At 36.9% G+C, this 19,881-nt stretch overlaps 1 protein-coding gene across 3 annotated transcripts in view; it reads left to right on the top strand.

The window, feature by feature from the left end:
* UNC5C (unc-5 netrin receptor C) overlaps positions 1-19,881 on the top strand; it is a 425,750-nt gene that overhangs the window by 250,623 nt on the left and 155,246 nt on the right. For all 3 annotated transcript variants that reach the window (XM_066386368.1, XM_066386367.1, XM_066386365.1), the window contains exon 3: positions 18,886-19,029. In XM_066386368.1, the coding sequence (XP_066242465.1) occupies positions 18,886-19,029 (144 nt within the window). The remainder of the gene's footprint in view (positions 1-18,885; positions 19,030-19,881) is intronic.

Genomic DNA, 19,881 nt, shown 5'->3' with positions numbered 1-19,881 from the left:
GTACATACCTGGAAACGGAAGACGCAGGCATGCTCTAGAGAGAGAGTGCACACTGGGCCTTTTGTCTTAAGCATTTTTATATGTTTTCAATAGGCAGGGATTTTAGGAGAGGTCTCAGGGGAAGACCTCAATACACTATTTATTGGCTTTCTAGATATGTCTTTTAATATGTTGATTCATCAAAATGAGCATGTAGCCTGACCTGGCGGTGGCGCAGTGGTTAGAGCATCGGACTGGGATGCTGAGGACCCAGGTTTGAGACCCCGAGGTCGCCAGCTTGAGCACGGGCTCATCTGGTTTGAGCAAAAGCTCACCAGCTTGGACCCAAGGTCGCTGGCTTGAGGATCGAGCAAGGGGTTAGTTAGTCTGCTGAAGGCCTGTGGTCAAGGCACATATGAGAAAGCAATCAATGAACAACTAAGGTGTCGCAATGTGCAACGAAAAACTAATGATTGATGCTTCTCATCTCTCCGTTCCTGTCCATCTGTCTCTGTCTATCCCTCTCTCTCTCTCTCTGTCTCTGTAAAAAAAAAATAAAAAAAAATGAGCACGTAGGGTCAGGGTCGTGGTCTCTACTGATTGGTCGGCACTAGGGTGTGATTGGTCATTGCATCTGGTCCTTATGGCAGTCATGGTGTCACTTTGTATGGTATTACTGCTTTTCTGGGCCTGCGGCTGAAACACAACGAAGGCCTAGAGTTGTTTTTGTGGCTAGTTCTAAAACAAGGGAAGCTAGAAAATGTGGCCAAATTATGTTCCCAAAAAGATCTTTGACGTCATTCTGTCTCTAAAAGTACCTTCTCTTAAAGATTAATTTTGATCCAGTAAAAACCCTTTGAAGTACACTGGTAAGGGCTAACTACTTTATTGATTAAAACTAAGAAAGTGAAAAATTTAGTAGCCTTCCCAAAGTTACTCATGATGGTAGCCAAGCCAGGATCAAAAATCTTGTTTCCTTTCTCTTGGTCAAATATTGTGTTTTCTTCTACATTTAGCTCTTTTTGTCAGTAGAGACTTTTTATATCATGCAAAACAAAACCCAAATATCATTTGACTTGATAACTGTATTTCAATCACATTAGAGTTCTTAAACGACAGTTCCTTGGTTTTCCCGTTGAAGTAGCTTTATCAATAGGACTGCAATAGGACTTCCTATACTCACATTCAGTTATGCTCTCCTTCTTGAGCACACAGGAATACTACATATCTTGGCATCCTTGCTCTTCAGCTAGGCCAACTGATTACTTCTAGCCAACAGACTAAGAGCAAAAGTTATGTCACCATTGTTGAGCCAGGTCATTTAAGAGCAGGTGTGAGCTTTCTAGTCTCACTGCTCCTCCTCAGAGACCTTGATAGCCATGTTTGAGTGGATGTAGATTCAAGACAGATGCAGTCCTGGATCACTGAGAAAGATCATGTAGAGCAGCTTCCCTGGAGACTTTTTTGAGAGAAACATAAGTTTTTATTTTGTAAAACCTCTGAAATGGAGGATGTTATTTAATACACAACAAAGCATAAACCATTACAGCTCCCAAAAATCATATTAATTAGATTATATAAGGGCATATTCTGCTAAGAATTTTACATGTATCCTTCATTTAAACCTTAAAACAATCCATTGAGTGGGGAATTTTGATTATTGTTTTCCTGTTGAGTAAAGTGATGTTTAGTGAGGCAAAGGAATTTTCGCAAGCTCATACCTCTAGTCACAGGAAGAATCAGAATTTGAACCAGATCCTCGGCAAGGATTATACCCTCAATTAAGTTAATTGCCAAGGATTCATTAAAAATAAAGTTTTACTAGCATATCTGTAGCAGTTTTATATTTTGGAATTATACCTAAAGTCTTATGTTTATCAAAAATTATGTGTATATAACTTAGAATCATCAGAAGAACAGGAAACATTCTTAGCATTTAAAAAAGAAGGAGGGAGAATTTAAGTGCTTTATACTTGGTTGTGTTGTTTTTATTAAATTATCTTTCCCTTTGGAAAAATAAAAGAATGATTTAGGGCAAGGTTCTCATACTACATAGAATTATTTTGGAAATATCAAAACACATACAGTGTAGAGCAAAAGTAGGTTTACAGTGTATGCAAAACAGACAAAAAAGAAAAGAAAGAGAGAGAAACATTGATTTTTTTGGTTCCACTTCTTTTGTATTCATTGGTTGATTCTTATGTGTGTCCTGACTGGGGAACCAACCTGCAAACTTGGTGTATCTGGATGATGCTCTAACCAGCTGAGCTGGTCAGCCAGGGCCTGGATGAGTTGAACTTTTTATAAAGTGAACATTTACCCTTTGGTTTAGAAGGGATTTTTTTTTGGATTGTTTGTTTATTGAGAGAGAGAGAGAGAAAGAGAGAGAGAGAGAGAAACAGCTATGAACAGACAGGAAAAGAGAGAGATGAGAAGCATCGATTCTTTGTTGGTGCATCTTTGTTGTTCATTGGTTGCTTTCTCATATGTGCCTTGATGGAGGAGGAGCAGAGGCGGGGACTACAGCAGAGAGAGGGACCCCCTTGTTCAAGCCATCGACCATGGGCTCAAGCCAGTGACCATGGGGTCATGTCTATGATCCCACACTCAAACCGGCAACCCCACACTCAAGCTGGTGAGCCACGCTTAAGCCTGAGACCTTGCAGTTTCGAACATGGGTCCTCTGTGTCCCATGCTGATGCTCTAGTCACTATGCCACCACCTGGTCAGGCTGATTTAGAAGTTTTATTATAAATTTGAGATGTATTTCTTTTAAGATAAACAAATAGCTGCCCCAAAAGCATATAATGTGTGTGAACTATTATAAGTGGCAGTGACTGCAGAGGTGATTGTTCTTAAGACTTGTTTCTAAATCATTGGGAATAAGTGCAAAATGAAAGCCTAACAGTATGAGTAATGATTGTTCTTGATATATGTGCCCGGTTTTCATTTTCAGAAATTGTTTTTAGGGGGGTCAAGAATATTGGTCTTAATACTATGATTAATGACTTGAAGTAAGATCACAGATATGAGAACAAATTCTATAATAATAAAAATTAAAATTATTAAAACTCCATTAAAATAAATCAGATTAGGCTTGCTTACTAATAGAAACAGTTTAATCTTTCTAAAGCATACGTCATTAAAATGTCATATCACCAATTTACAATGTTCATAGGCTCCCTGCTCCACACAGCATACTTCTCTAGCTGCCATTCAAGGCTCTGCAGGAATCTCTCTTTTATCTAGTTCTATGGTTTTATCTAAACTATTCTCCTCTAGGGTGCTCCAAGCTTATTCATCTTTGCCCTTTGGCTTCCTGCTATTCTCTCGTCCTGAAGTATCTCTGATTCCTCCCTAAATCTTTAAACCCAAACCATTCTACAGCATCAAAATGAAATATTCCATTCTCCATGTTTCCCTTGGTCTCTCCTTCGGAAGATGTTTCACTTCAGCTTTCTTTATATGGTTTTTAGAATTTTCCAAACAATCAATTACTTTTATTCAATATGTCAATGTATGGAGAATGAAATAAACCACAACTGTCGTGAGATGGGTTCTGTGTTTATGTTGATTGTAGGGTTCTGTGGTTATGTTGATTGTAGGGTTAATAAATTTGGAGGTGGCCCTGGCCAGTTGGCTTAGTAAATAGAGCCTCGGCTCGGTATGCAGGCATCCTAGGTTTGATCCCTAGTGAGCTCACACATAAGCGAATATCTGCTTCTCTTCCCCTCCCTCTCTTTTTTCTCTCTCTCTTACCCTCCTGCAGCCAGTGACTTGATTGGTTCTAGTGGCAGCCCTGGCTACTGAGAATAGCTCGGTTGGTCCAAGTATCAGGTTCAGCTACTGAGGATAGCTCAGTTGATTCAAGCATTGGCCCCAGAGGGGGGTTGCTGGGTGAATCCAAGTCACGGAGCATGAAAGAGTCTGTCTCACTAAAACAAATGTGAAGAAATGGTGGCAGTTCAAATAAACAGACATTTTTGAGGCAAGAAGTTCTAGCCAATACCTTCAATATGCTAGTGAGCATGCTGAGCTTTTAAAAGGAGTATTAAATAAAAATCTCGAGAGAACACTTTTTTGACACAGTTTGCGAGATATTTGCTGTATTGAAAAGACTAAAAACATGGGATTTAGACAAATGCTAAATCTTGATTTCAATAATTACTGATGGTGTGACAAAATTGTTTAAGTTTTGACCTCTGCTCTTTACCCATATTATAGGTATAGCAACACAAATCCTCAAGGTTTATTATACAGATTAGCTGAGACACATGGTAGATGCTCAGTAAATTTGCTTAGTTTTACTCTTCGGAATTAGATTTAAATTTACTTACTATCCGGGATTTAATATCACTTGCTATTATGGCTTGTAAAGTATAAATTGTTCATTCATTACTGTACTGGTAGATTTACAATGCATATGAGAGAGTCCCTTTACTCAATATACTTCTATTTTGATATCTAGTATTTGAGAGTAAAATTCTGAAGAATCCATAAAGAATTCATCTTATGGCTATCTTAGAAATTACTGTGCATAAAATAGATGCTCAAGAACAACTTCCACGATGGACTGTTACCCATGGAATGATAGCAACCTTGTCTGCCATCATTAGCACTTACTTGTAGTGCACAGAAGAGTGCATGGTACATAGAAGAATTTCAATACATACCTATTGAATGAATGAATAAACAAGAGATCTACACGTCACAAGCACACCGTTAACTAGATCTGTAAGAATGCATTATTATTCCTCCACACTTAAATTTCATGGCCCTGGCCGGTTGGCTCAGTGGTAGAGCGTCGGCCTGGCGTGCAGAAGTCCCGGGTTCGATTCCCGGCCAGGGCACACAGGAGAAGCGCCCATCTGCTTCTCCACCCCTCCCCTTCTCCTTCCTCTCTGTCTCTCTCTTCCCCTCCCGCAGCGAGGCTCCATTGGAGCAAGGATGGCCCGGGCGCTGGGGATGGCTCCTTGGCCTCTGCCCCAGGCACTAGAGTGACTCTGGTCGCGACAGAGTGACACCCAGGAGGGGCAGAGCATCGCCCCCTGGTGGGCGTGCCGGGTGGATCCCGGTCGGGCGCATGCGGGTGTCTGTCTGACTGTCTCTTCTCATTTCCAGCTTCAGAAAAATACAAAAAAAAAAAAAATCATGAATTACATGAAATTAAAATACAAAGGAATACATGTTTAGATCTAGATAATTTTTTAAAACTATACTTTCAAAAAAAATTGTTGAAATATACATTCAAATATATAGTAAGTTAGGTGTGTAAGAAAAATATTTAAAAGGAGCAATGCATTTGCTATTTCAATGGAATATGCTGTGTCCTTCCAAATTAAACAAATTGCCATCATGGTTTTACAAAGTGGTCACTTTATATTTTAAACAATATTGACACCTAAGGCAGAAGTAAATTATAGAAAGCACTTCAGTTCCCATTTTGTTCTCCGAAAGAATTCTTGAAAGAAATTAAACAGGGTTTTCATCACCAAAGTTAAGAAAAGGAATTAAATGATGAGCCAAAGTTCGTAGGATTAATTTCTATCACCTCATTACAACTCTGTAGTTAAGAAGGATATTTTGCATAGCCACCACTTCAAATACCCTTCATCTTAGCATCTGCAAGTTTAATGGTGGTTGGAAAAGAAAGGGAAAAGCAATGTTAACACTGTCACTATATTTGAGTCATTTGTCATTATTTTAATATCATTTTGCAATTATAAAGTTTCAACTTTCAAGGTGGAAAACTGAACTTATATAGCTTTCTTTTTCTTTTTTTTTAAAATAAATTTTTATTAATGGTAATGGGATGACATTAATAAATCAGGGTACATATATTCAAAGAAAACATGTCTAGGTTATTTTGTCATTAAATTATGTTGCATACCCCTCGCCCAAAGTCAGATTGTCCTTCGCCACCCTCTATCTAGTTCTCTGTGCCCCTCCCCCTCCCCCTAACTCTCCCCCTGTCCTCCCTCCCCCCACCCCTGGTAACCACCACACTCTTGTCCATGTCTCTTAGTCTCATTTTTATGTTCCACCAATGTATGGAATCATGTAGTTCTTGTTTTTTTCTGATTTACTTATTTCACTCCTTATAATGTTATCAAGATCCCACCATTTTGCTGTAAATGATCTGATGTCATCGTTTCTTATGGCTGAGTAGTATTCCATAGTGTATATGTGCCACATCTTCTTTATCCAGTCTTCTATTGAAGGGCTTTTTGGTTGTTTCCATGTCTTGGCCACTGTGAACAGTGCTGCAATGAACATGGGGCTACATGTGTCTTCACGTATCAATGTTTCTGAGGTTTTGGGGTATATACCCAGTAGAGGGATTGCTGGGTCATAAGGTAGTTCTATTTGCAGTTTTTTGAGGAACCACCATACTTTCCTCCATAATGGTTGTACTACTTTACAGTCCCACCAACAGTGAATGAGGGTTCCTTTTTCTCCACAGCCTCTCCAACATTTGCTATTACCCGTCTTGTTGATCATAGCTAATCTAACAGGGGTGAGGTGGTATCTCATTGTAGTTTTTATTTGCATTTCCCTAATAACTAATGAAGCTGAGCATTTTTTCATATATCTGTTGGCCATTTGTATCTCTTCCTGGGAGAAGTGTCTATTCATGTCTTCTTCCCATTTTTTTATTGGATTGTTTGTTTGTTTGTTGTTGAGTTTTATGAGTTCTTTGTAAATTTTGGAAATTAGGCCCTTATCTGAGCTGTTGTTTGAAAATATCATTTCCCATTTAGTTGGCTGTCTGTTTATTTTGATAACAGTTTCTCTTGCTGAGCAAAATCTTTTTATTCTGATGTAGTCCCATTCATTTATCTTTGCCTTCACTTCTCTTGCCATTGGAGTCAAGTTCATAAAATGTTCTTTAAAACCCAGGTCCATGAGTTTAGTACCTATGTCTTCTTCTATGTACTTTATTGTTTCAGGTCTTATATTTAGGTCTTTGATCCATTTTGAATTAATTTTAGTACACGGGGACAGGCTGTAGTCGAGTTTCATTCTTTTGCATGTGGCTTTCCAGTTTTCCCTACACCATTTGTTGAAGAGGCTTTCTTTTCTCCATTGTGTGTTGTTGGCCCCTTTATCAAAGATTATTTGACCATATATATGTGGTTTTATTTCTGGGCTTTCTATTCTGTTCCATTGGTCTGAGTGTCTATTTTTCTGCCAATACCATGCTGTTTTGATTATTGTGGCCCTATAATATAGTTTAAAGTCAGGTATTGTAATGCCCCCAGCTTCATTCTTTTTCCTTAGGATTGTTTTGGCTATTCGGGGTTTTTTATAGTTCCATATAAATCTGATGATTTTTTGTTCCATTTCTTTAAAAAATCTCATAGGGATTTTGATGGGAATTGCATTAAATTTGTATATTGCTTTGGGTAATATGGCCATTTTGATTATATTTATTCTTCCTATCCAAGAACAAGGAATATTTTTCCATCTCATTGTATCTTTTTCGATTTCCCTTAACAATGCTTTGTAATTTTCATTATATAGGTCCTTTACATTCTTTGTTATGTTTATTCCTAGGTATTTTATTTTTTTTGTTGCAATCGTGAAGGGGATTATTTTTTTGAGTTCGTTTTCTAATATTTCATTGTTGGCATAGAGAAAGGCTATGGACTTCTGTATGTTAATTTTGTATCCTGCGACCTTACTGTATTGGTTTATTGTTTCTAATAATCTTTTTGTGGAGTCCTTCGGGTTTTCGATGTATAGGATCATATCATCAGCAAAAAGTGATACCTTTACTTCTTCTTTTCCAATATGGATGCCTTTTATTTCTTTGTCTTGTCTGATTGCTCTGGCCAGAACTTCTAGCACCACGTTAAATAAGAGTGGAGAGAGTGGACAACCCTGTCTTGTTCCTGATTTAAGGTAGAAAGTCCTCAGTTTTTTGCCGTTTAAAATGATGTTGGCTGATGGTTTATCATATATGGCCTTTATCATGTTGAGATATTTTCCTTCTATACCCATTTTGTTGAGAGTCTTAAACATAAAATTGTGTTGTATTTTATCAAAGGCCTTTTCTGCATCTATTGATAAGATCATGTGGTTTTTGTTCTTTGTTTTGTTGATATGGTGTATTACGTTAACCGTTTTGCGTATGTTGAACCATCCTTGAGATTCTGGGATGAATCCCACTTGATCATGATGTATTATTTTTTTAATATGTTGTTGTATTCGGTTTGCCAGTATTTTGTTTAGAATTTTAGCATCTGTATTCATTAGAGATATTGGTCTGTAGTTTTCTTTCTTTGTGCCATCCTTGCCAGGTTTTGGTATGAGGGTTATGTTGGCCTCATAAAATGTGTTTGGAAGTATTGCTTCTTCTTCAATTTTTTGGAAGACTTTGAGTAGAATAGGAACCAAGTCTTCTTTGAATGTTTGATAGAATTCACTAGTATAACCGTCTGGGCCTGGACTTTTATTTTTGGGGAGGTTTTTAATAGTTTTTTCTATTTCCTCCCTGCTGATTGGTCTGTTTAGGCTTTCTGCTTCTTCATGACTCAGTCTAGGAAGGTTGTATTGTTCTAGGAATTTATCCATTTCTTCTAGATTGTTGTATTTGGTGGCATATAATTTTTCATAGTATTCTACAATAATTCTTTGTATATCTATGATGTCTGTGGTGATCTCTCCTCTTTCATTTTGGATTTTATTTATTTGAGTCCTGTGCCTTTTTTCCTTGGTGAGTCTTGCTAAGGGTTTGTCAATTTTGTTGATCTTTTCAAAGAACCAGCTCCTTGTTTTATTGATTTTTTCTATAGTTTTTCTGTTCTCTATTTCATTTATTTCTGCTCTGATTTTTATTATCTCCTTTCTTCGGCTGGTTTTGGGTTGTCTTTGTTCTTCTTTTTCTAGTTCCTTAAGGTGTGAAGTTAAGTGGTTTATTTCGGCTCTCTCTTGTTTGTTCATATAGGCCTGAAGTGATATGAACTTTCCTCTTATTACTGCTTTTGCTGCATGCCAGAGATTCTGATATGTCGTATTTTCATTTTCATTTGTCTGTATGTATCTTTTGATCTCTGCACTTATTTCTTCTTTGACCCATTCATTTTTTAGAAGTATGTTGTTTAGTTTCCACATTTTTGTGGGTTTTTCCCCCTCTTTTTTACAGTTGAATTCTAGTTTCAAGGCTTTATGATCAGAAAATATGCTTGGTACAATTTCAATTTTTCTAAATTTGCTGATATTGTGTTTGTGGCCCAACATATGGTCAATTCTTGAGAATGTTCCATGTACACTAGAGAAAAATGTATACTCTGTCGCTTTGGGATGAAGTGTCCTGTAGATGTCTATCATATCCAGGTGTTCTAGTATTTCGTTCAAGGCCACTATATCTTTATTGATTCTCTGTTTGGATGACCGATCTAGAGCCGTCAGCGGAGTATTGAGGTCTCCAAGTATGATTGTATTTTTGTTAGTTTTTGTTTTAAGGTCAATAAGTAGCTGTCTTATATATTTTGGTGCTCCTTGGTTTGGTGCATATATATTAAGGATTGTTATGTCTTCTTGATTCAGTGTCCCCTTAATCATTATGAAGTGACCATTTTTGTCTTTGAGTACTTTTTCTGTCTTGTAGTCAGCATTATCAGATATGAGTATTGCTACACCTGCTTTTTTTGGGGTGTTGTTTGCTTGGAGTATTGTTTTCCAGCCTTTCACTTTGAATTTGTTTTTATCCTTGTTGCTTAGATGTGTTTCTTGTAGGCAGCATATAGTTGGATTTTCTTTTTTAATCCATTCTGCTACTCTGTGTCTTTTTATTGGTAAGTTTAATCTATTTACATTTAGTGTAATTATTGACACTTGTGAGTTCCCTACTGCCATTTTATAAATTGCTTTCTGTTAGTTTTGTATCTAGTTTGATTCTTCTCTTTTGTTTTTCTATCATTTGTTTCTGTTTGTTTGTGTTCCATACTTCTTTCCTCTGTTGCTACCTTTTTTAAGTCATGTGTTTTTGTGGTGGTTTTTTCTAGGGTGGTTACCATTAAGTAATGAAAAGGGTACCTACCATATTCATTGTAGTACCCTATCTTATAAGTATTTCTGCACTTCATCGTCCTTTGCTACTGTTAATCTCCATTCTCTCCTCCCTTTTTTTTTTTCCTTTGTTGTCACAGTTTAAGTTTGGTTTTATTGTGTTCTTGGTGGAGCTGTTACTTGTGGTGTTGTTTTCTTTTGTTCTTTGAATCTGGTTGGAAAACCCCCTTTAGTATTTCCTGGAGTGGGGGCTTTCTGGTGATAAATTCTCTCATCTTTTCTGTATTTGTGAATGTTTTTATATCTCCTTCATACTTGAAGGATAGCTTTGATGGGTATAGTATTCTTGGCTGAAAGTTCCTCTCTTTCAGGGCTTTAAATATTGGGGTCCACTCTCTTCTAGCTTGTAGAGTTTCTGCTGAGAAATCTGATGATAATCTAATAGGCCTTCCTTTATATGTTGTACTCTTCTTTTCCCTGGCTGCCTTGAGAATTTTTTCTTTGTCATTGGTTTGTGTCATCTTTATTATGATGTGCCTTGGAGTGGGTTTGTTGGGGTTAAGAAAACTCGGTGTTCTGTTTGCTTCTTGAATTTGAGGCTTTAGTTCTTTCCACAGGCTTGGGAAGTTCTCGTCTATTATTTGTTTGAGTATATTCTCCATTCCATTTTCTTTCTCTTCTCCCTCTGATATACCTATTATTCTTATGTTATTCTTTCTGATGGAGTCAGATAATTCCTGTAGGGCTTTCTCGTTTTTTATTATTTTTGAGTCTCTTTCTTCTTCTCTCTGTTGTGCCTCAAGTTGCTTGTCTTCTATTTCACTAATCCTATCTTCAATCTGGGTTGTTCTGCTAGCTAAGCTTGTTACCTCGTTTTTCAGCTCGTGAATTGAGTTTTTCATTTCTGTTTGATTTGTTTTTATAGTTTCAATTTCCTTGGTAATATAGTCTTTGTGTTCATTGAGTTGTTTTCTGATTTCCCTATATTGCCTTTCTGTGTTTTCTTGTATATCTCTGAGTATTTTTAGGATTTCTATTTTAAATTCTCTGTCATTTAGCTCCAAGGCTTCCAATATGTTAAGTCTTTTCTCCATAGATTTTTTCACATCTATTTGTGTTACCTCTCTTTCTTTTGTATCCATAATATTCGATTTCCTCTTTCTTATTGGCATCTGAGGGTGGTCTTGTTGATAGCACTAATTAGAATTAATAAAGAGTAAAAAGTAAAAAACAAAAAAACAAAAAAAACAAACAAAAAAAACAAACAAAAAAAAAACACAAAAAACAAAGGGTAAAACACCCCACAAAAAAAAGCAGTAATAATTTATTATTTCCCCCTTTTTTTTTCTTTGTTCTCCTTCCCTCCTCTCCCCTCCTCAGGGAAATATCGTGCCTATAATGGAGGGCCTGGTTTGCGGTGTAGAGTTCAAGGGGGCAAAAAATAAAAAAATAAATAAATAAAATTTAAAAAAAAAAAAAAAAAAAAGGAAGAAAATCTTAGACAAGCATAAGTTGATCTGCCTGCGGGTGACGGTCAACCAAGAGATATAATGAGAGGGACAAGAGGGAACCAGAAAAAAGGACAAAAAAAGGAATAATCAAGAAGAAAAAATAAAAATAATAAGTAAAAATACGTTGTATTAAGTGGAGCAAAGACCAAATACAATGGAGACCTTGGGTTGGGAGGACCCAAAATGCCACAAAAACAAACCAACCAGAAAAAAAACAAAAACAAAACCGAAAAAGAAAAACAAAGCCAAAAAAAACCTTGAGTCCCAAATTAACTAATTTGTTCGTGATTGAGGATTAAATGGGAGGAAATTAAAACGAGAAAAGAAAAAACGAATAGAAAGGAAAAAATAAGAAAAAGAGAAAAACGAAGGAAGAAATAAGAAAGGAAGAGAAAAAAACAAAATAAGGAAAAAAAAAACAAAAGAGGAGAGAGTGAGAATAAGTGTCCTGGAGTATAACCCCAAAGGAGGGTGAGGATGAAGAAGAGAAATAAAATGTAACACTTATGGGTAGTGTAGTTCAAGAAAAGGGAAGCATAAGATGGGCAGAGAATAGAAGGACTGAGGTGGAGGAAATAAAGGCAATAAGATAGAAGGAACAAACAACAACAACAACAACAAAAAAACAAAAAAAAAACAAAAAAAAACAAAAAAAACAAAAACAAACAAACAGTGGAACAAGCTGCAAAGTCTGTGGATTTTTCCTGATTTTGAGATGTCAACCTCTTCCTCCTTCTCCTCTCTCCCTCTTCCCGGTCAGCGACTCTGCACCCCAGGCCCTGCCCCTGCGCCACACCCAGGCAGGGACTTGCAATTGATGGGGTTCTACGGCAATGTCACACAATTGGCTTTAGTCTTGCTGGTAGTCAAGGACTGCCGGCGTCTGCAGGGTCTACCGACGAGAGAGTTCGCCTTCGTGGATTCTCTCTCCCAGTCCCCCCTTCCCGAACCAGCAGCCTGGCGATCCAGCCACAAGGCTGCCACTGCTTCTGTCTGGGGAGTAAGAGGCTCAAAGAGCTGGGAAATCCCCACTCTGTCCCCACTCAGTGCAAGGCTCTGGGAAGGGCTCTGACAGTCAGGGCCTCCAGTGTAATCAGGCGGGGGTGGGAGTCAATTGTTGTCAGGGTGATTGTTCAGCGCCTAGCATTCCGTTGGACCTCTCAACCCAGGCTTTCCACCCTTTGTAGCCTGTTTTGGCCGGTAAGAAGAGGCACTAGTCTCTGCTTGCGACTAGTGTGCTATAGATCTTATTATCTGCCAAGTCCTTCTTGTTAGCGTTTATCCCTGAATATGGAGGCTCTATCAATCAGAAGTTGCCCCCGCCCCTTTAGCGAGAGGCACCAAAAAATATCAAGCCTCTTGTCTTGGGTCGGTGAACTGAGAGAGATCTTATCAATTAGAACCGAGGGTGCGCAGATTTCACGGGTTAAGTTAATTTTAGTAATTGGGTCGCAGCTGTGCTCCCGAAGGTATTTCAGGCTGCCTGCGCGTGCCCCTCCCCCAACGCTTGATTGTTAGCTTGAATGGCTGGGTGAGGTGCCCCGCCCGCGGAGAGAATCTCCCAAGTAGGGAATACCGCCCTGGGGCCTCTCCCGCTCCCGGTGCCTGGGCCGCTGGGAACGTTAGCGGTGCTCGGTCTGCAATGCTCGGTCTGCAACCAGACCGGGAGCGCGCCAGTAGCTGCTCGCCGTTCATTCTGCAACCGACCTGGGCTGGCGGCGGCAGCTTCCGAGTGCGGGATGACTTACCACAGGCGCACTTTCTCGCGGCTTGAGTGAACGTCCCTGGGGTAGCTTCCTCCACACCCTCGTCTCTCAGATTCGAGTGATAACAGTCCTATTGCTTTCAGTTTGCTCCGAAGATAAATTTTCCTGTTTCTAGTTGATAAATTTGTTGTGATTTTGGGGAGATCTGTCGGACGCGCTGCTCACGGCGCCATTTCCGTGACGTCACCAGCCTATATAGCTTTCTAGAAGCACTGGAAGTTTCTCTATTCCAAATGCACAATCAATTAATATTTTCTTCTTAATTCTCAACAAAACAAAAATAAAACAAATCACAGGTCTTCATTGGACATGGGATGTAAGACAGAACCAGTTGATTAGAAACTATCGCATAAGAAGGAATCAATTCAATAACTTAGGTATAAAATATTCCCAAACAAATCCTTTGAAACATTCAGTCCCAGCCATGTTATCCCTTAACTTTTAGGCAAATTGATATTGATCACAAAGACAGTAAATGGAACTTGAACAAAATTACACTCAAAATAAATCTAATATACCAGTAAGTTTTAATTCCCAGCTACACAAAGTAATTTTAGTTATTTAGATGACCTATTTACATATTAAATATTATATTAAAAACCCTTGGAAAATATTTGAGAGAAAAGTTTGTAAATTATTTGTTTACAGTGTTTCTTTTTTCCTGATGTAGTTAAAGCTTGTCAAATGATTTCATGTAACAGGAAACAGTGTCCTGATTATGAAGTTCTGCCTATCAAGCTGTCATATTTTGAGTACTTTAGTGAATTATAAATTACAAAAATAATTATCAGATTTTATGGTATGACATCGTTTTAAATAATAATGGTATTTTGTGTTGTTTAATTTATAGTAATACATCTACTACTGATATGTTTCATATTTTAGATCATATTAGTGAAAACTAATAGGATTATGCTCTGGAAGAAAACATGAAAAAGAGACCACACTAATTCAATTACATGTAATATATTCCAGAACATCCCTACCTGCAGCTTTCTACATTTCCCACCAACCTCAGTCCTAACTGTGAATGTACTATAATGAGATCTTACTGAATGACCTCTGCAGCTCTTCTCCCAATAGGGAGAGGGCTGGAAGAAGTCTGCACAACGTGATGTCTCAAAACTTCAGTTTGTCATATGAAAGGTAAAGCAATTGGAAGGCATGAGAAAAACAACTTGGTGTACCTAACATCTAAGTTAACGTGGGGGTAGTATGCTTTGTACTAAAGCATATATGGGGTATCAGAAGGTACAAATTAGATGACCACATTTAAAAAATCTTTATAAGATGATGCATGGTTTTGTTTAATATCACCTAATAAACAAAATAAATGATCAGCTTAAGGCTATAGGTGACATTTAATTCATCTTTATATTTCTGGAATTTAACATGATTTTTGACACTTATGGACTTTCATATTTGTTGGCAGCATTATAGATTACATTTCTTGGAGTAATATGGATCTTTTTTAAAATAATTATACAACAGGGGTTATCATGTATTTGTGATCTCTTTATAATAACCTCTAGAAATACACTATTAGTGGTGCCTGACCACTGTTGTAAAATTAAAATTATGTGAAGTATAAATGTTAATTACCAGATTTTATTGCCATATCATGGATAAACTCACAACAATTCAGTCAGAGCATTGCACTTACATCTGAATTTCTAAAATTATTTGAAACTCCCTGTTAACAAGTACATATTTATACTCATTATAAGACTTCTTGGTATAGCATGCTAATTACTTTCCTGTGCTCTGGCTCCCAAACCACAATGAATCCTATTATAAAAGCAAATCACTGCAAACTTCAAACAGCATGCATCCTTGAGACGCCACTCTTAAAGGAAGAACAGTGATGGGAAATCTTTGATGTGTTTAGATGTGATGGGAAATACATATTTGTATCTGAGCAAATCCTGTAGACCGAAGCATTTCCCCCCACCCTTAAATAACCTGAAACCAATTTCAAGTTCTCAAATGCTCTTCAAAGCAGACCGCCTTAGAAGCAACACTGATGGCATTTCAAATTTTAAGACAGCTTGTTTTTTTCTATCTTAAGACTTCAAGCATATTTGAAATTTCACTTTCAAAGGGAAAGGATGTTACCTACTTTTACCCACACCACTAGCCTCTGGTTAGATGAGCAAAATGTTATAAGGGAATGAACTTACCTGTGGTAATGAACAGATGATATATAACCAAGTAGCTCAGAGTCTGAATAATGCAGCAGACTCGAGGGAATTCTAAGCTGTGTTTAGATACTTCATGCTTCACTTCTTTCTTGTGCTCGTGTTGTGGACCAATAGTTGGAATGTAGTCTTTGGCCTGTGGCAGGACAACTCTACACAACTGTAAATAATCCATCCCCTTCTAAACGGGGTGTCTGTGAGGCTGAGGACAAAAATTGGTGTGTGCTTGACTCCAGCACCCACAGGGAGCCTGGGCCACACAATTCAGAACATTCACACTCTGAATAGTTCCTGTAACAGGAGGGTCGGTCTGTGGCTTCTTAAAAGGCCTCAGATCTGTGGTCAGTAAAAAACAGCCATGAATCTATTTGGGTTAAAAGGATACAGTGGCCCTAGTGAAGTTACCCCAACATTTAATTAGGTTTCCTGTAATTGCTTTAAGTAAAAGGGGTGAGGGGGATGAAACCTAAATTTGTCATCTTGGAACACAAAATATTTGTATGTGGTTTTAATATCCTGAAGCCATTTGTTGCTGCTCTGCATTTTGCAAAGAACTGTAATAGTTCTAAGGAAATACACATTGAAAGTTTATCAGCCCTTTGGTGACTGTAAATTACAGCAACAACTTTACAGGAAGAGTTTTGTTTCCAGTAGTGACTTTCTACAGGAAGAAAGAAGGTACAAACAGGCACAAGTATTAAACACCAGACAATGGGGGGAGGGGGAAGATATGGGGTGGAAACGATGTGCTCTCTCTTTGCACGGATTTCTACGCATTGGAAAAATGGGAATAATAACAGTAAGTTAGGAAAATGAGAGGCCTAAACAGGGGCCAGGATATAAGAAAGAAAGTGCTGTTATCTTTATACACCAGTGGGACAGCACTTACTTCTGTTGGGTGGTTATTAATTTCCCTGAATACTGTTACCCATTTGAGCATGTTGTAGCCTCTAGGGTAAGTTCTGAGAGATTCCTTTTTAAGGGTCTCTAGATAACACCTTTTTCATGTCACCTATGCCAAAAAGTCATAATCGAACATCTTAAGAAATCATGACTTTGAGGAACCAATTAAATTCCAGAGTCCTAATTAAACTATATCTTATACATATACATAGGTATTTTTAAAAATTCTCATCTGATTATATTATCTACTTGCTTAAAACACTTCAGTGATACCCATGACTCTAAGGAAGAAATTGAAAACCTTAAACATGGTATACAGCAGTGGTTCTCAAGTTGCATGCATTAGAATTCTTGGAGGGTTTCTTAAAATACGGATTACTGGGCTTGATTCTTGAAGTTATTTAGTTGCTGAGTCTGAAGTGGGACCCGAGAATTCACATTTCCAACAAATTCCAGGTGATGCTAACAAAGCCGTACTGGGATTCAAATTGAGAACCAGTATATAAACGAGTCTCTAGTTTCATCTCATGCCATTATTTTCTGTGTCTGGGGTTTAATTATCTTCTCTTGGGACTTCAACTTTCTCTTTACTTTTCTGCTTCTTCCCATGTGTCCTATTCTTCTTCCCATGTCATTTAGCCAACCTGACTCTTGTTGGATCTTTCATTCCCCTTGTTATTTATTGTGTCCTTATATGTCTCCTTTGCAGCACTGAATACAATTATAATTAAATAATAAATTGTATAATTGTATATTAGTTCAATGAGAACAATCACTATCTTACTCATCATTTCCCAATTACCTAGTGCAGTGTCTTTTATATAATTGATACTTAATAAATATTTAATCAATGAATGAATGAATGGTAGAAAGCAATATGTTTAATCTTTCTTCCTGTGCTCACAGTTGACCTAGAACAAATTCTTCTACTCACTAAGGGTTCCCCTGTTAGTTCTCTCAATAGACACTCCATCTGTAAAGTGTGTAGTCAATATATGATGGCTACCCACATATATTGTTTAGATCATTCTTCATGTTCAATAGAAAGAGGCACCTTGCAAAGAATAAATCTCTGACATTGGTTTGATACCTCTTGATAAATACACTTAAAATCATAATCCCAGATTCTTAGTTCAATTTTTGTTATTTAGGATTAAATGATTCTGTGAAAAAAATTCCAATTTTCACGCGTTTTAGTTGGAGGCCACTTTATCTCTAAAAGGATTTTCATTACATTACAATTACAGAGAAACATTTGGGCTTTCAAAATATTATGCGTGAAAACCTTGAAGTCATACATTCTTTGGATAGAAAAGCAGAGGTTTGTTCATTAAGGCTAGTAAATCTTTCAAAAAAAAATATGCCTTAATAACTGAAATAAATGTTAAAGTAATTTAGTTGTTAAATAATCACCACATATTTATAAATTACTAGCTGATATAATAAAACCTGATAAATACAGTGGTGAGATTCAAATAATTTAACAACTGGTTCTCTGCCCTAATGACCATTATAAGTATAAAAAAATGATATACTGAAAGGTAGTTTATTATTTCATGCATTTAATACTTAAATAAGAACACTAAAAGAGGTATATAAAATTAGATTATGTTATAAAAGAGAGTTCTAAAATATTAATGAAAAAATATTAAATAATACCCGACAAAAAACAAGAAAACTTATTTATTTCCATATTGCTTCTTGATTGGCATCCTCACTTGCGATTTTTTTCACTATGGATGGAATGAACATTACTACAGGCGCTTAGAATATGCTGCTGCACAGATGAATGTTAAAAAAAGAGTAAGCAATGTAAATTTGTGATTTCCACATTGGGCAGCTGCCCAGGCGCCCATCTTAGAGAGAACCCTGATTACAAGTGACATTTTAACAACCAGTTTGCCGAACTCAACAAAAAATTAGGTAATGGTTCTGTATGTATATATACATACAGACAACACACACACATGTATATATGTATATATGTATATATATGTATATATGTATATATATATATATTTATTTATAGTTTATATACTTATGATTATAGTTTTAGGTGGTTCTCTCTCATTTCACGGGAACTAAATTTTCCTAGGAAGACTTAAATTTGTAATCCTGTAAACAGCATGTGGGTATCTTACTCACAACCTATATAATTAAGATAGAATCCTTAGAAGCTGTGAAATTCAAGTTCACATTTAAATATACAAAAGGAGATAACTTGGTGGAGGATGAATATTAGGCTATATGGAGAAAAATATAATTTTGTGGAGTGATAGATCTTCCCTTTATCTTCTGATGAATCCAGAAGATTTGAAATAACAAATAAGAAAGTAAAAAAAGTTTGAGTCTAGTACCTGGAGCCAGAGAAAATCAGAAGAGATAAGAGACAATATCCAGGATATTGACCTAGGGCATCAAAAAGCATCACCGAGGGATAATAATATGGCACAGTGTTTTGTATTTCTTCAGTAAAAATCTTCTTCTGACTTCAATATTCTTTTCTCTGGTTAGGTCTCATTGTCCGGGAAGTGAGCATTGAAATTTCACGCCAGCAAGTAGAAGAACTCTTTGGGCCTGAAGATTACTGGTGCCAGTGTGTGGCCTGGAGCTCAGCGGGCACCACGAAGAGCCGGAAGGCCTATGTGCGCATTGCATGTGAGTCATTGCACACGGACCCTATGGGTTTCAGAAACTGGTAGAATATGGGGAGATTTAGACTGACAGCTCGAACATCAAAACACCTAGTCAAAAATGGCCCTCATGTTTCTTTACTTGAGCTATGCTTTTCCCTTAAGTCACCATATTATTTTATTGTTTGTTTCAAGGCACTGAGCAATTTTCCTTTAAGGATATGAGTAAATTAGTGCTACTTTCAAAAGATTCTGAATTTTTTTTTTAAATCTGGTAATAATGAAGTTATGAGAAAACCAACTGTATTCCTTTCACCAGTTTATTCTGCCTATTTGTGAATACAGTGTTTTGTAATCAGAAACAAAGATTGCCCAGACAAACTTTTGTATTTATTTTGGAAACATTCTAGTACATCAAAATTTCCACTATTTTTTACATACTGTTAATTTCTAGAGTATTCATGTTCATGAAGAGGTTCAAAGGTGCCCCATTAAAATTGTTCTGTAATCAGATGAATGTTGCTAATATAATTTTTTTTAACCAAAGTTACAGAAGTTTTTTCATTGCAAATCTTCTCAGATTTTTTATATGCAAATATTTTAAATGCTAAGTTAATATGCTAATAATATCCCCAAGAAAGAGATATAGCCTGCAGCTCTTTCTGTCGACTCATTTTTTTAATAAATACTATTCACATCTTGAACAGCATGAATGCTACTATAATCTGTTTTAAGTTTCCATATTAAGAAGTTTTCTCAAGTATGAGACCAGTGAAATCCAAGTAAGATGTATTACCTGAACCCTTTTTCATGTCTGCGTTTACTAAATCCCCTTTTGTGGCAGATGTCAATATTACTTATCTCTAACAAGTCACAG

Source organism: Saccopteryx leptura, chromosome 5 (genome assembly GCF_036850995.1).
Source record: "Saccopteryx leptura isolate mSacLep1 chromosome 5, mSacLep1_pri_phased_curated, whole genome shotgun sequence".
NCBI classification, from domain to species: domain Eukaryota; kingdom Metazoa; phylum Chordata; class Mammalia; order Chiroptera; family Emballonuridae; genus Saccopteryx; species Saccopteryx leptura.
Note: the sequence above shows the minus strand (reverse complement) of the source record. Positions and strands in the feature narration are given on the sequence as shown.